This window comes from Pollachius pollachius (genome assembly GCF_949987615.1).
Source record: "Pollachius pollachius genome assembly, chromosome: 2".
NCBI lineage: Eukaryota > Metazoa > Chordata > Actinopteri > Gadiformes > Gadidae > Pollachius > Pollachius pollachius.
In genome coordinates this window covers 52,016,749-52,028,510 of record NC_136935.1, presented here as the reverse complement: position 1 = coordinate 52,028,510, position 11,762 = coordinate 52,016,749, and the positions used below count along the sequence as shown (strand labels likewise).

Here is an 11,762-nt window from a genome sequence, read left to right as displayed (position 1 = left end):
GGAGAGGGGGAGGGAGAGGAGAGGAGAGGAGAGGGGAGAGGGAGAGGAGAGGAGAGGGGAGGAGAGGAGAGGAGAGAGGAGGAGAGAGAGGAAAGGAGAGGGAGGGAGGAGAGGAGAGGAGAGGAGAGGAGAGGGAGGAGAGGAAGAGGGAGGAGAGGAGAGGAGGAGGGAGGAGAGGAGGAGAGAGAGAAGGAGAGGAGAGAGAGAGGGAGGAGAGGAGGACAGGGAGAGAGGGAGGAGGATAGAGGAGAGGAGAGGCGAGGCAGGAAAGAGAGGGGGAGAGGAGAGGGGAAAGGAGAGAGAGAGAGGAAGCAGAGGAGAGAGGGAGAGAGGAGAGGGAGGAGAGGAGAGGGAGAGAGAGAGGAGAGGAGATGGAGAGAGGGGAGGAGAGAAGAGTGGGAGGAGAGGAGAGGAGAGGGAAAGAGGTGATGGAGGAGGAGACAGAGAGAGGCAGGAAAGGTAGTAGAGAGAGCTCTTATCCACCTAGAGGTCATACTGGTTTGTTGCTGGGTAAACCTTCTAGAATTGTTTTAAACCATGACAAGCCAGTGCATATTGTTGAAGTTCTTCCTCCCATGTCGCCGCCCAGGTAACATGGAGAATGCATTCCGTCTTTTGAGGTTCCCCCAAAGGTTCTGGAAGGTTCCCCCACCCAGCTCCCAATATTCTGCATGACTCAGAGAACATCAGGTGAGACAGTCAGGGAGGGCGGCTGTTTGTCTCTCTCCTCTCTCCTCCTTATAGATGGATGCTGAACACCAACCTCTCCCCCACACGCACACACACACACTCACACACACACACACACACACATACACACACACACATACACACACACACACACCCTCCCACCCCCCGTCCCCTGTTCCCCCTTCTGTTGGCTCCAACAGACGACTACATGCAGGCGTATGTGCCCAGTGTGTACGGTGTCTCTGAGGTTCCACCTCTCTCCACCTGCTCCAGGCGGCTCGCGGTCCAACTTTCATGAAGATTTATCTCCTCATTTACACCTCCTCCTTGTATCCTCCTCACCCCCTCTCCTCCTCACACCCTCACCCCTCTCCTCACTGCAGTCTCTCAGTTCCTCGATTCATCCCCTCCCCATCCCTCTCCCCTCCCCCTATCTCCCCCCCCTCCCCCTATCTCCCATCTCTGACATATTTAAGGTAGGGCTTTTTCTTTCTTCAACTTTGCCGTCTTATCAACACCCATCTCACCTGCCCTACCCCCCCCCCCCCCCACACACACACCTTACCTAATCCTCTCTCCCTCTCTCGTTTCCTCAGAACCTTCTCCAGTCATTCTCTTTGGTCTCTCTACCCCCCCCCCCCCACTTCGTGTCTCTTCGGCCGTTTTCCGCCTCGTCTGGGATTCACACCTCATGAATTATTTAAACTGCACATCCCCACTCTTTCTCAGTTGGGTCTCAGCGTTCGCTTTCCGAGAAGAGAGCCAGCAGCAGTTTTGTAGGACAGCAAAAAGGCTGCTCCATGGGCACGCATCGCTCTGGCTATCGTGGTAACACTATATATATAGATCAATCAGGTTTACTACTGTTCAGGGAAATGTTATTCTGAAAGTGATGGAGACTTAAGAATATTAGTAAGACAATCAAATAAACACATTGTTTATAGAAGAAGAATGATACTGTAGTTTAATAACTGAAAGCAAAAGGTGTATTTACTTGATAAATCAATAAAAGAGCAATATCCATCACACACACCAACCTGCCATTAAGTCGGTCCATTTGACGCCCCAGTTGATTTAAACCTCTTAGATGCCAATCGTGATTGAAAACATAAATACATTTCCACTCAAAAACAGAGAACATATCAATGCATTTTGTCCATATTTGGATAACATTTGTAGACCTGAGATGTGAACTTTGTCTTGTGTCGTTCTCCTTTATGTAAGAGTAGAGCCACGCCCGACAGAGACAAAGAGAGGGGGAATAGAGAGAGAGAGGGGGAAGAGAGAGAGAGAGAGAGAGAGAGAGAGAGAGAGAGAGAGAGAGAGAGAGGGGGAAGAGATAGGAGAGAGAGAGAGAGAGAGAGAGGGGGAGGAGAGGAGAGGGAGAGAGGAGAGGAGAGAGAGAGAGGGAGGAGAGGAGAGAGGGAGGAGAGGGAAGAGAGAGAGGGAGGAGAGGAGAGAGAGGAGAGGAGCGAGAGGGGGAGGGACAGAGAGAGAGAGAGAGGAGGGAGGAGAGGAGAGGAGAGAGGGAGGAGAGGAGAGAGAGGGAGGAGAGGAGAGAGAGGAGAGAGAGGAGAGGAGAGAGAGGGGGGAGGGACAGAGCGAGAGAGAGAGAGAGAGAGAGAGCGAGAGAGAGAGCGAGAGAGAGAGAGAGAGAGAGAGAGAGAGAGAGTGAGAGAGAGAGAGGGGGAGGGAGGAGAGGAGAGAGAGGGAGGAGAGAGAGGAGAGGGAGGAGAGGAGAGAGAGAGGGGAGAGAGAGAGAGAGAGATCCCTCTGACGACCCTCTCTGGGGACTAAGGCTCTTATCGTGGAGGTGTCAGAGGATGAGGAGGCTTCTTATCAGCCTGTTTGTCATCACGGCAAAGCCTATATGAAGGAGAAAGGGGACATAGCTGCCAATTATATACACATATATATATATATATATAAATATATATATATATATATATCCCCCAGCTCTCTCCCCCCTCTCTCTCCCCTTCCTCTCCTCTCTCTCACTTTCTCCCCCCTCTCTCCCCTGTATCTGTGTGTATATATATATATTTATACACAGGTATAAAGCAACATCCCTCACATTAGAGGATAGTCACTTAAACCCAACAGTCGTGTACAAAGCAGATCTTAATTAGACCGATTCAGACCAACACTGTGTTTAGTTGTTCTGTCGGCTGCGGTCACAAGGGCTACATAAAAGAGGTTGTGTTGGTAATTGGACCCTCGACATCTCTTGGTGGAGGAAATCTATTTGAGGAAATGAAATTAATGTTGCTTATTTATTTATTTCCTGTTTAGAACGCAGCCTTCAGGGACAGATTCAGACGTCTGAGAGCAGGATGGCTTTGCTTCAACAGACTGTGTGTGTGAATGCATGGACACATTATAAAGCATAGTTAATGTAGTGGTCTAATTAACAATTCAGACCACACAAGCTCTCGGTTTCATTATAACTTATATGCTGTGTCTCTGAAACGCGTTGATAACATTGTGGTGTCCCAATACCAAATGACGTCTCTAAATCGAACCTTACATTTTGTGATCTGTATCTGAGAATAAAAGACATCTGTCTGGACACTGTTTGTGCAGAAGATTAGCTAATTTCTAATTATGCCCTGTTCCCATTTTGTTTGAAGAATTTAAGAACTACTAATCCTCGATCAATACCCGGTAGAATTGCAGGCCTCACCAGTGCTAATTGGCAGATCTATTCACTGATAAGTAACACACATTTCGGTACTATTCCCTTTATAAAGGTACTCCACTGGACCCAGGTTGGCAAAAATAATGTATGTTTGCATGTTCCGTTGTAAAAGGCTGCCTGCTGTATAACCTGTTTATGGTTGATGACACTGAAGACCATGAATAATGTTACCTGTTACCGTTTTTTACATAAATATATATTTATATATATACATATATACTGTGGCGACCACGGGTGTGGGCGTCATGTTCCGGAGCCGCGGGGAATCTGGGAGTTGGGGTTGTCAGTTGACAAAAGGGGTTTTGTAGATTTGTTCTGTTGTTAGGTTAAGTGGAGTTAACGGGTTTGGGGTCTTTATTGGTTGTGTGTTAATTGTGTGTTGTTCCATTGTTGTGTGATGTGTAGTGTGATCGGGACCATTAGTGAGAGTGTTGTGTGTGTTGGTCAGGTGTCCCGTGTTGCTGTTATGCTCATGGTTGTTAATAAAGGCAGTCCGTAGTCGTGCGGTGTATGGGGCACGGAACTGCATAATTGGTTCAACCTGGTCTCCCATCTCGTCCTTCCCGTGCTGCTCGCCACTATATATTAAAGATATTTTTGTCTTTTCTCAAGTTAACGTCATATGTGAATTGTGTTTTGACCGAGCAGGGTTCAGCTTTTATTAATAATAATGATGGAGTTTTAAATGTTGTGAGAATCAGAACGAAAAATGTTCAGCTTTGACTTAAGCGCCACCATCTGGTAGGACATGATATCTAAAAAAAAAAAAAATATATATATATATATATATAATAAATAAAATAAAATAAAATTATATATATACATATATATATTATGTATAACTTGGGATTCGAAAGAAACGTTTTTAATGAGGGAACGAAAATAAAAGCCTTCACTTAATTGATGTTTCCGCGGACCAATCAGATCCATCGACACTACACCCAGCGCCACGCATCACAGCCAATCACAGGACCCCGTTTGACCTTGTCGCTTCCGTTTCATTTATCGTGCACATGCGCAGTTCATTCCAAAATGGCGGCCGTGCAAAGTGGTCAGAGTGAAACGGAGGAAGAAAAAGAGATTCAACCAGAAACGTCCAACGATGGCTCCAGAACCGACGGGAGGCCCCCCGCCGGGTCCCCGGGGGGTCCGGCCACCTCCCCCGGGGCGGTGAAGCCCTCGGCCCCGGGGGAGGAGGAGACGCTGCGGGCGGTCCTGCGGTTCCTCCAGAAGAACAACCTGTCCGAGTCGGTGGAGATCTTGCGGCGGGAAGCGGGCTTACCGGACGAACCGGAGGACCAGACGGGCTCCGAGTCCTCCGGGACGGGGTCGGGGGGCCAGGAGGCTGGAGGCGGCGTGGGGGACGCGGGCTCCCTCCTGAGCCGGGTGTCCGCCGCCCCGACCCCCGCTGCTGCTGCTGCCGTCGCTGCTCCGCCGCCGCCGCCCTCCAAAGGTCCGGTGGTCCCTGATCTCTGTTTTAAAACACGTTCAATGCATGTTTCTCTTCCGAATCCGGTGTCTGGTCCGTTAGTGCAATTCAACAATTAATGCATGAACCCAAAGTGTGTTATGGTTTGAACTTATGTCTGCAGGTTGATCCGTAACCCATTCATCTGCTCTGCAGAAAGATTACTACTAGATTTGTATTTGGTAGTAAAAACCCAGACCCCCCAGACCCAGACCCAGAATTGCAATAGCTTGCATACATTCAATAGTCTGCACCGATTCTGTCCCGTGAGGTTTTAACGTGATGCATGTGCTTTGTTGACACTTTCAGTCGGCGCCGGGGACGACCGACCGGATGTGAACGTCGTCCTATCGGCCTACAGCCAGCAGGGGGACCCGGTCCTCTACGACGTCTACTACAGCGGCCTCAAGAAGTTCATCGAGTCGGTGCTGGACTGCCACCGGGCAGAGCTGTCCCAGGTCTTCTACCCGCTCTTCGTGCACATGTACCTCGAGCTGGTCTACAACAACCACGAAGCCGAATCCAAGGCTTTCTTTGAGAAGTAAGACAATTGTAAACGGTAAACAGACTGCGGTTATACAGCGCTTATCTAATCATTGGCCACTCGAAGCGCTGTACAATACTGCCTCACATTCAGCCATTCATGCACACATTCACACACCGACGGCGGAGTCAGCCACGCAGGGCGACAGCCAGCTGGTCAGGAGCAGTCAGGGGGGGGCGTCTCGCTCAGGGACACCTCGACACTCTGCTAGGAGGAGCCGGGGATCGAACCAGCGACCCTCTGGTCACCAGCCGACCCGCTCTGCCTCCTGAGACACATGCCGCCAATGTTCTGTTTAGTTGTGATTTAGTTTAGTTGGTTTTAATTGATGTTGGAGGAGTGAACCTCCGTGTCTTGACCTTGTTCATTAGCGACATATTGAGTTCCAAAACACTGTGGACTCCTAACCGATGGCGCGTCGTGATGCCTCAGGTTCAGCGGGGACCAGGAGTGTTACTATGCCGACGACCTGCGGATCCTGTCCAGCCTGTCGAAGAAGGAACACATGAGGGGGAACGAGACGCTGCTGGACTTCCGCACCAGCAAGTTCGTCCTGCGCATCTCCAGGGACTCCTACCAGCTGCTGAAGAGACACCTGCAGGAGCGGCAGAACAACCAGATCTGGACCATCATCCAGGAGCACCTCTACATCGACATCTTTGACGGCATGCCGCGCAGCAAGACTCAGATCGACGCCATGTCGGGCAGCCTGGCCGGCGAGGCCAAGAGAGACTCCAACAAGGCCAAGGTGGGTGTGGTCGGTCGCTAGGGCTCAGGTGCATTGTGGGACTGCGGGTGTGGATACAGTTACATTCAGGGCGTTCAGTAGACGCTTTTACCCAGAGCGACTTACCATAAGTCCATTTGTCAGAAGAAAGAGAAACAACAATATATTGCTGTCGGTACAGTAAGGATGTTCAATTCGTAGAACCGAGTGCCAAGCACGGGGAATGGGTTAACGCGTTCTCCGTGTACAACAAAGATTGCTAGGTTAAGACGCTACACGATGCTAAGTACTGTTTTTAAGTGCAAGGACGCACAACATACAATAAGTGTGTAAGAGGGGCTTTGGGGCGAGGCTATGCATCTACTTGTGTGTTGTGTACCATTCCCATCTCATCATCTCACGGTGGTTCCCTTCTGCCACCCCCCCCCGCAGGTGTTCTACGGGCTGCTGAAGGAACCGGAGATCGAGGTTCCCCTGGACGACGAGGACGAGGAGGTGGAGAACGAGGAGGGGAAACCCAAGAAGAAGAAGCCCAAGAAGGACAGCCTGGGCAACAAGAGCAAGAAACAGGACCCCAACGCGCCCCAGCAGAACAGGTCCAGACCCCAGCGCCGTCCAATGTCGTTAGGCTGTCCTCTCCATCAATATGAGTTTAGAGATTCATTGTATGACGTTTACATTAACATTTAGGGCATTTAGTAGACGCTTTTATCCAAAGCGATTTACAACCATTTATTCACACATTCACACCGACGGGCGGAGTCAACCCCCCAGGGCGACAGCCAGCTGGTCAGGAGCAGTCAGGGGGGGCGTCTCGCTCAGGGACACCTCGACACTCCGCTAGAAGGAGCCGGGGAGTGAACCAGCAACCTTCCAGTTACTAGCCAACCCGCTCTACCTCCCTAGCTAAGCCGACTCGGATTATATCACATTATGAATGTTATTTAATAAGTAATTACTTTTAATTGGACATTACCAAAAACGTACGCACACATGGTTCAGATGACTTCACTGTACGGCCGCGTTACAGACGAATGACTTGGTTGGTTCTGAACCTGATGATGTGTCTGTGTGTGTGTCTGTGTGTCTCCTCCCCAGAATCCCACTGCCGGAGCTCAAGGACTCAGACAAGCTGGACAAGATCATGAACCTGAAGGAAGCCACGAAGAGGGTCCGCCTGGGACGCGACACCCTTCCCTCCATCTGTTTCTACTCCTTCCTCAATGCGTACCAGGTACAGCCGGTCTAAAGCACCATACTGATGCATAGTACCAGGTACGGTCTGTCTACAGCACCCTGCTGATGCACAGTACCAGCTACGGCCTGTCTACAGCACCATACTGATGCATAGTACCAGGTACGGCCTGTCTACAGCACCATACTGATGCATAGTACCAGGTACAGCCGGTCTAAAGCACCATACTGATGCATAGTACCAGGTACGGCCTGTCTACAGCACCATACTGATGCATAGTACCAGGTACGGCCTGTCTACAGCACCATACTGATGCATAGTACCAGGTACGGCCTGTCTACAGCACCATACTGATGCACAGCGGGCTGCATCGTGGAGACGTTGAATAAACGAAGGCTTTTCCAATGTGCTCAGAGGGATGATTATCTCTTCTGATGTAATCTGGTTTATTAAAATCAGAAAATGATCCAGTCTCGCTGCAAACGTGTAACGTAACATTAGGGTTTGCTGGCTAAGTATGAAAACAAAAGTAAACATACAGCATCATCGACGGAAATCTGTTTCTGAATAGTGTTCAATAGTTAAATGGTAAAGGACTGCATTTGTACCGCGGTTTTATAACCGGTGGCCACTCAAAGCACTTTACAATATTGTCTCACATTCACCCATTCATGGACACATTCACACACCGACGACGGAGTCAGCCACGCAGGGCGACAGCCAGCTGGTCAGGAGCAGTCGGGGGGGGGGGGGGCGTCTTGCTCCTCACCCTCTGAGCTGAGGATCGAACCAACAACCTTCCGGTTACTAGCTCTTCCTCTTGAGTCACATGCCGCCATACACAAAATGACGAATGTGTTATTTTTTGTGTATGAATGTGTTTAGAGTACGTGGAGTCGTAACCGTTGTTTCGCCGCTGTGCTCTGAAGGGTCTGACGGCGGTGGACTTCACAGACGACTCCAGCCTGATCGCCGGGGGTTACGCCGACTCCACCGTGCGCGTGTGGAGCGTCACGCCCAAGAAGCTGCGCAGGGTCAAGTCTGCTGCAGGTACCTGGTAGATATAGGGGTCAGACTCCCAAAGGCTCCCCATGTCAAGATCACATGCATGATGACGGTATGGAAAAAGTGAATATCACGATAAATATGGGAGATTTCACACAATAATGATTGATATTATAGGTCATTACATTGATGTACATGGAAATTCGAAGTATGTTATCGGACTAAGACCTTTTTTGCTAAGACCTTTTTTTCTGATGGTTCAAACCTCATATTTGCTCATTTTGAGGGCATATTTTCTAATCTGGAAAGAAGCGAAGCATCACAAGAAGAGTCTTCATTTAATTGTGAATAGCATTCGAAAGCAATGATACTATTGCGTCACTTGCCGGCCTCACTGCGACCGCATCGCGCTGACACCTTGGATGACAGCGTCGGCAGGAGGGCAGGACCATCGCCGCTGAAACCCTTCCCGTGTTCCTCTGGTTTTCCTTGCAGACCTGAGTCTGATCGACAAGGAGTCTGACGACGTGCTGGAGCGGATCATGGACGAGAAGACGGCCAGCGAGTCCAAGATCCTCCACGGGCACAGCGGGCCGGTGTACGGCATCAGCTTCAGCCCCGACAGGTGGGCAGGGGCTCAGGGAACAGCCTCTGGACAGAGGAACAGCCTCTGGACAGAGGAACATCCTCTCACACACAGAACAGCCTCTAACACACAGAACAGTATATGACATATGTGACTGTCAGCGTCTTGCATACGTAGTGAACAGCATCTTCCATGCGTAACTCTGACAGCTCTTAGAATCCGACCGTATTTCCGCCTGCGACCCCACTTCACCTCCGTTGCCCCCGGTGCTTCTCCTCAGGAACTACCTGCTGTCGTGCTCCGAGGACGGCACGGTGCGGCTGTGGAGCCTGCAGACCTTCACCTGCCTGGTGGGCTACAAGGGCCACAACTACCCCGTGTGGGACACGCAGTTCAGCCCCTACGGGTACTACTTCATCAGCGGGGGGCACGACCGCGTGGCTCGGTGAGGACCCCCTCTCTGCGGTTCAACGTGCATGAGAACGGACCCCATAACACAGCGCTTCTCTAACCAGTGTCCGCTCAAAGCGCGTTGCAATACTGCCCCACATTCACCCATTCACGCACGCATCCACAAACCGGCGGCGGAGTCAGCCACGCAGGGCGACAGCCAGCTGGTCAGAAGCAGTCAGGGGGGGGCGTCTCGCTCAGGGACACCTCGACACTCAGCCAGGAGGAGCCGGGGTTCGGACTAGCGACCTCCCGGTCACCGGTCGACCCGCTCCACCTCCTGAGCGAAGCCTCGTCATCACACGGTCGCTCATGACGTTCTGTGGTGTTCCCTGCAGCCTGTGGGCCACGGACCACTACCAGCCCCTGCGGATGTTCGCTGGCCACCTGGCCGACATCACCTGCACCCGCTTCCACCCCAACTCCAACTACGTGGCCACGGGCTCCTCGGACCGCACCATCCGGCTCTGGGACGTCCTGACCGGGAACTGCGTCCGCATCCTGACCGGGCACAAGGTGAGGCATCGGACGAGGGGTCTGCCGCTCACCCTCTGCAGCGCCCTGTCATCACAAAGTATGAGGGGAGGGAATCACAGGGTGCCTCATGATAGGGTACGCGATACATGGCCCGCGATACCGATAATACCGCAATACAGCTATTCTGCGAGAATCAATATGTTGTTAGACAATCCAATAACGATATATCACGATATATGTCTAACGATGAATACTATAAGACTGTGAAAAGATAAAGTGCTGGATTTCGGTCTTTATTCATGGTCCAAACTGAGTTTTTCAGCTACTGTCTTTGGCTAGTTAATGTCCGTTCAAGTTTCCCTCATTTGTGTGTTGAGCGCCCCCTGGAGAAGCAGGGTAATCTGTTTGGAGCGCCTTATTTTATTAATTTAAAAAAAAGATATTTGGTGCCAGTGTATCGATTCTCATATCGCACAAAGAAGGGCGACGATACATTGCCTTATCGATGTTTTGCCCCACCCCTACAAAGTACCATGAAGAAATATAAGATAGATTAAATCTTCATTCTTCTCCCGCAATAACACGTCTGTCGTCCAGGGTCCAATCCACGCGATCGCCTTCTCCCCCAACGGGAAGTTCATGGCGTCGGGGGCGACGGACGGCCGCGTGCTGCTCTGGGACATCGGCCACGGCATCATGATCGGAGACCTGAAGGGACACACAGACGCCATCTATACCCTCAAGTTCAGCCGCGACGGGGAGATCCTGGCCTCCGGTGGGTGACCTCGTCATCGCTGAAAGTGTGATCATAGAAAACGGACTGCATTTATTCAGCTCTTTTCCAACCAGTGGCCGCTCAAAGCGCGTTACGATACTGCCTCACATTCGCACCTTCATTCACACGTTCACACCCCGACGGTGGAGTCAGCCGCTCAGGGCGAGAGCCAGCTGGTCACGAGCAGTCAGGGGGGGGCGTCTCGCTCAGGGACACCTCGACACTCCGCTAGGAGGAGCTGGGGATCGAACCAGCGACCTTCCGGTTTCCGGCCGACCCGCTCTGCCTCCTGAGCCAAATGCCACACTAATGGTGACAAATAAATGTTTATATGGGCATACTAGTGGTCTACCTATTTCATTGCCCCCTCTATAAAATAACTGAATAAAGAGAAATTCCTTAATTTATTCAAACACACGCTTAGTTGTAATTTCCTTTATCCAAGCGATCTTTGTTGTATACGGGGAATGGGTTAACCTAGTGACTGATGTTCTATGAACATCCTTACTGTACCCACAGATATATTGTTTCTTCTGACAAATGGACTTATTGTGAGTCGCTTTGGATGAATACGCCCTGAATGTAAATGTATATATATCCGATAAATATTGAATGACGTTCGTCTCCAGGCTCCATGGACAACACGGTGCGCCTGTGGGACGCGTTCAAAGCCTTCGATGAGCTGGAGACGGACGACTTCACCGCCACCACGGGCCACATCCACCTCCCCGAGAACTCCCAAGAGCTGCTGCTGGGCACCTACCTGACCAAGGCCACGCCCGTCATCCACCTGCACTTCACCCGCAGGAACCTCCTCCTGGCCGCCGGGGCCTACAACCCCTGACCCTCTAGAACCCCTGACTACGACGCTCTAGAACTTTTACGTCAACCCACCCGATCAGAAGTTTGACTGACAGGGTTCTCTATCGATGGCAGAGAAACGAAGACCTGGTGATCATTGAAGGTTTAAATCAAGGCTTTCACGTTGTGATCCGACGTTCGATTTGTCATTTAAATAAGACGCAGGCCGCAAGCTTATGTTGACAGACAAGCCTAAAAAGGGGAGGTGCCAATTCTAATCCTAGACTTTTTTTAATTGCCACCAGTTCTGCTGTATTCGACTCGTCGCTGTTCTGTATTATAGTGT

General features: G+C 50.9%; 1 protein-coding gene across 1 annotated transcript; it reads left to right on the top strand.

Moving 5' to 3' along the window:
- Nucleotides 1-4,420: 4,420 nt before the first annotated feature.
- On the top strand, nt 4,421-11,755 carry taf5 (TAF5 RNA polymerase II, TATA box binding protein (TBP)-associated factor; the record flags this gene model as incomplete). The annotated part of the gene is made up of 11 exons (XM_079729511.1): nt 4,421-4,841; nt 5,166-5,397; nt 5,833-6,148; nt 6,560-6,723; nt 7,226-7,361; nt 8,252-8,372; nt 8,823-8,952; nt 9,194-9,358; nt 9,702-9,879; nt 10,438-10,615; nt 11,245-11,755. 11 exons carry the CDS (start codon nt 4,421-4,423, stop codon nt 11,457-11,459), a joined length of 2,256 nt encoding a protein of 751 aa, XP_079585637.1. The 3' UTR covers nt 11,460-11,755.
- Between the last annotated feature and the right edge of the window lie 7 nt (nt 11,756-11,762).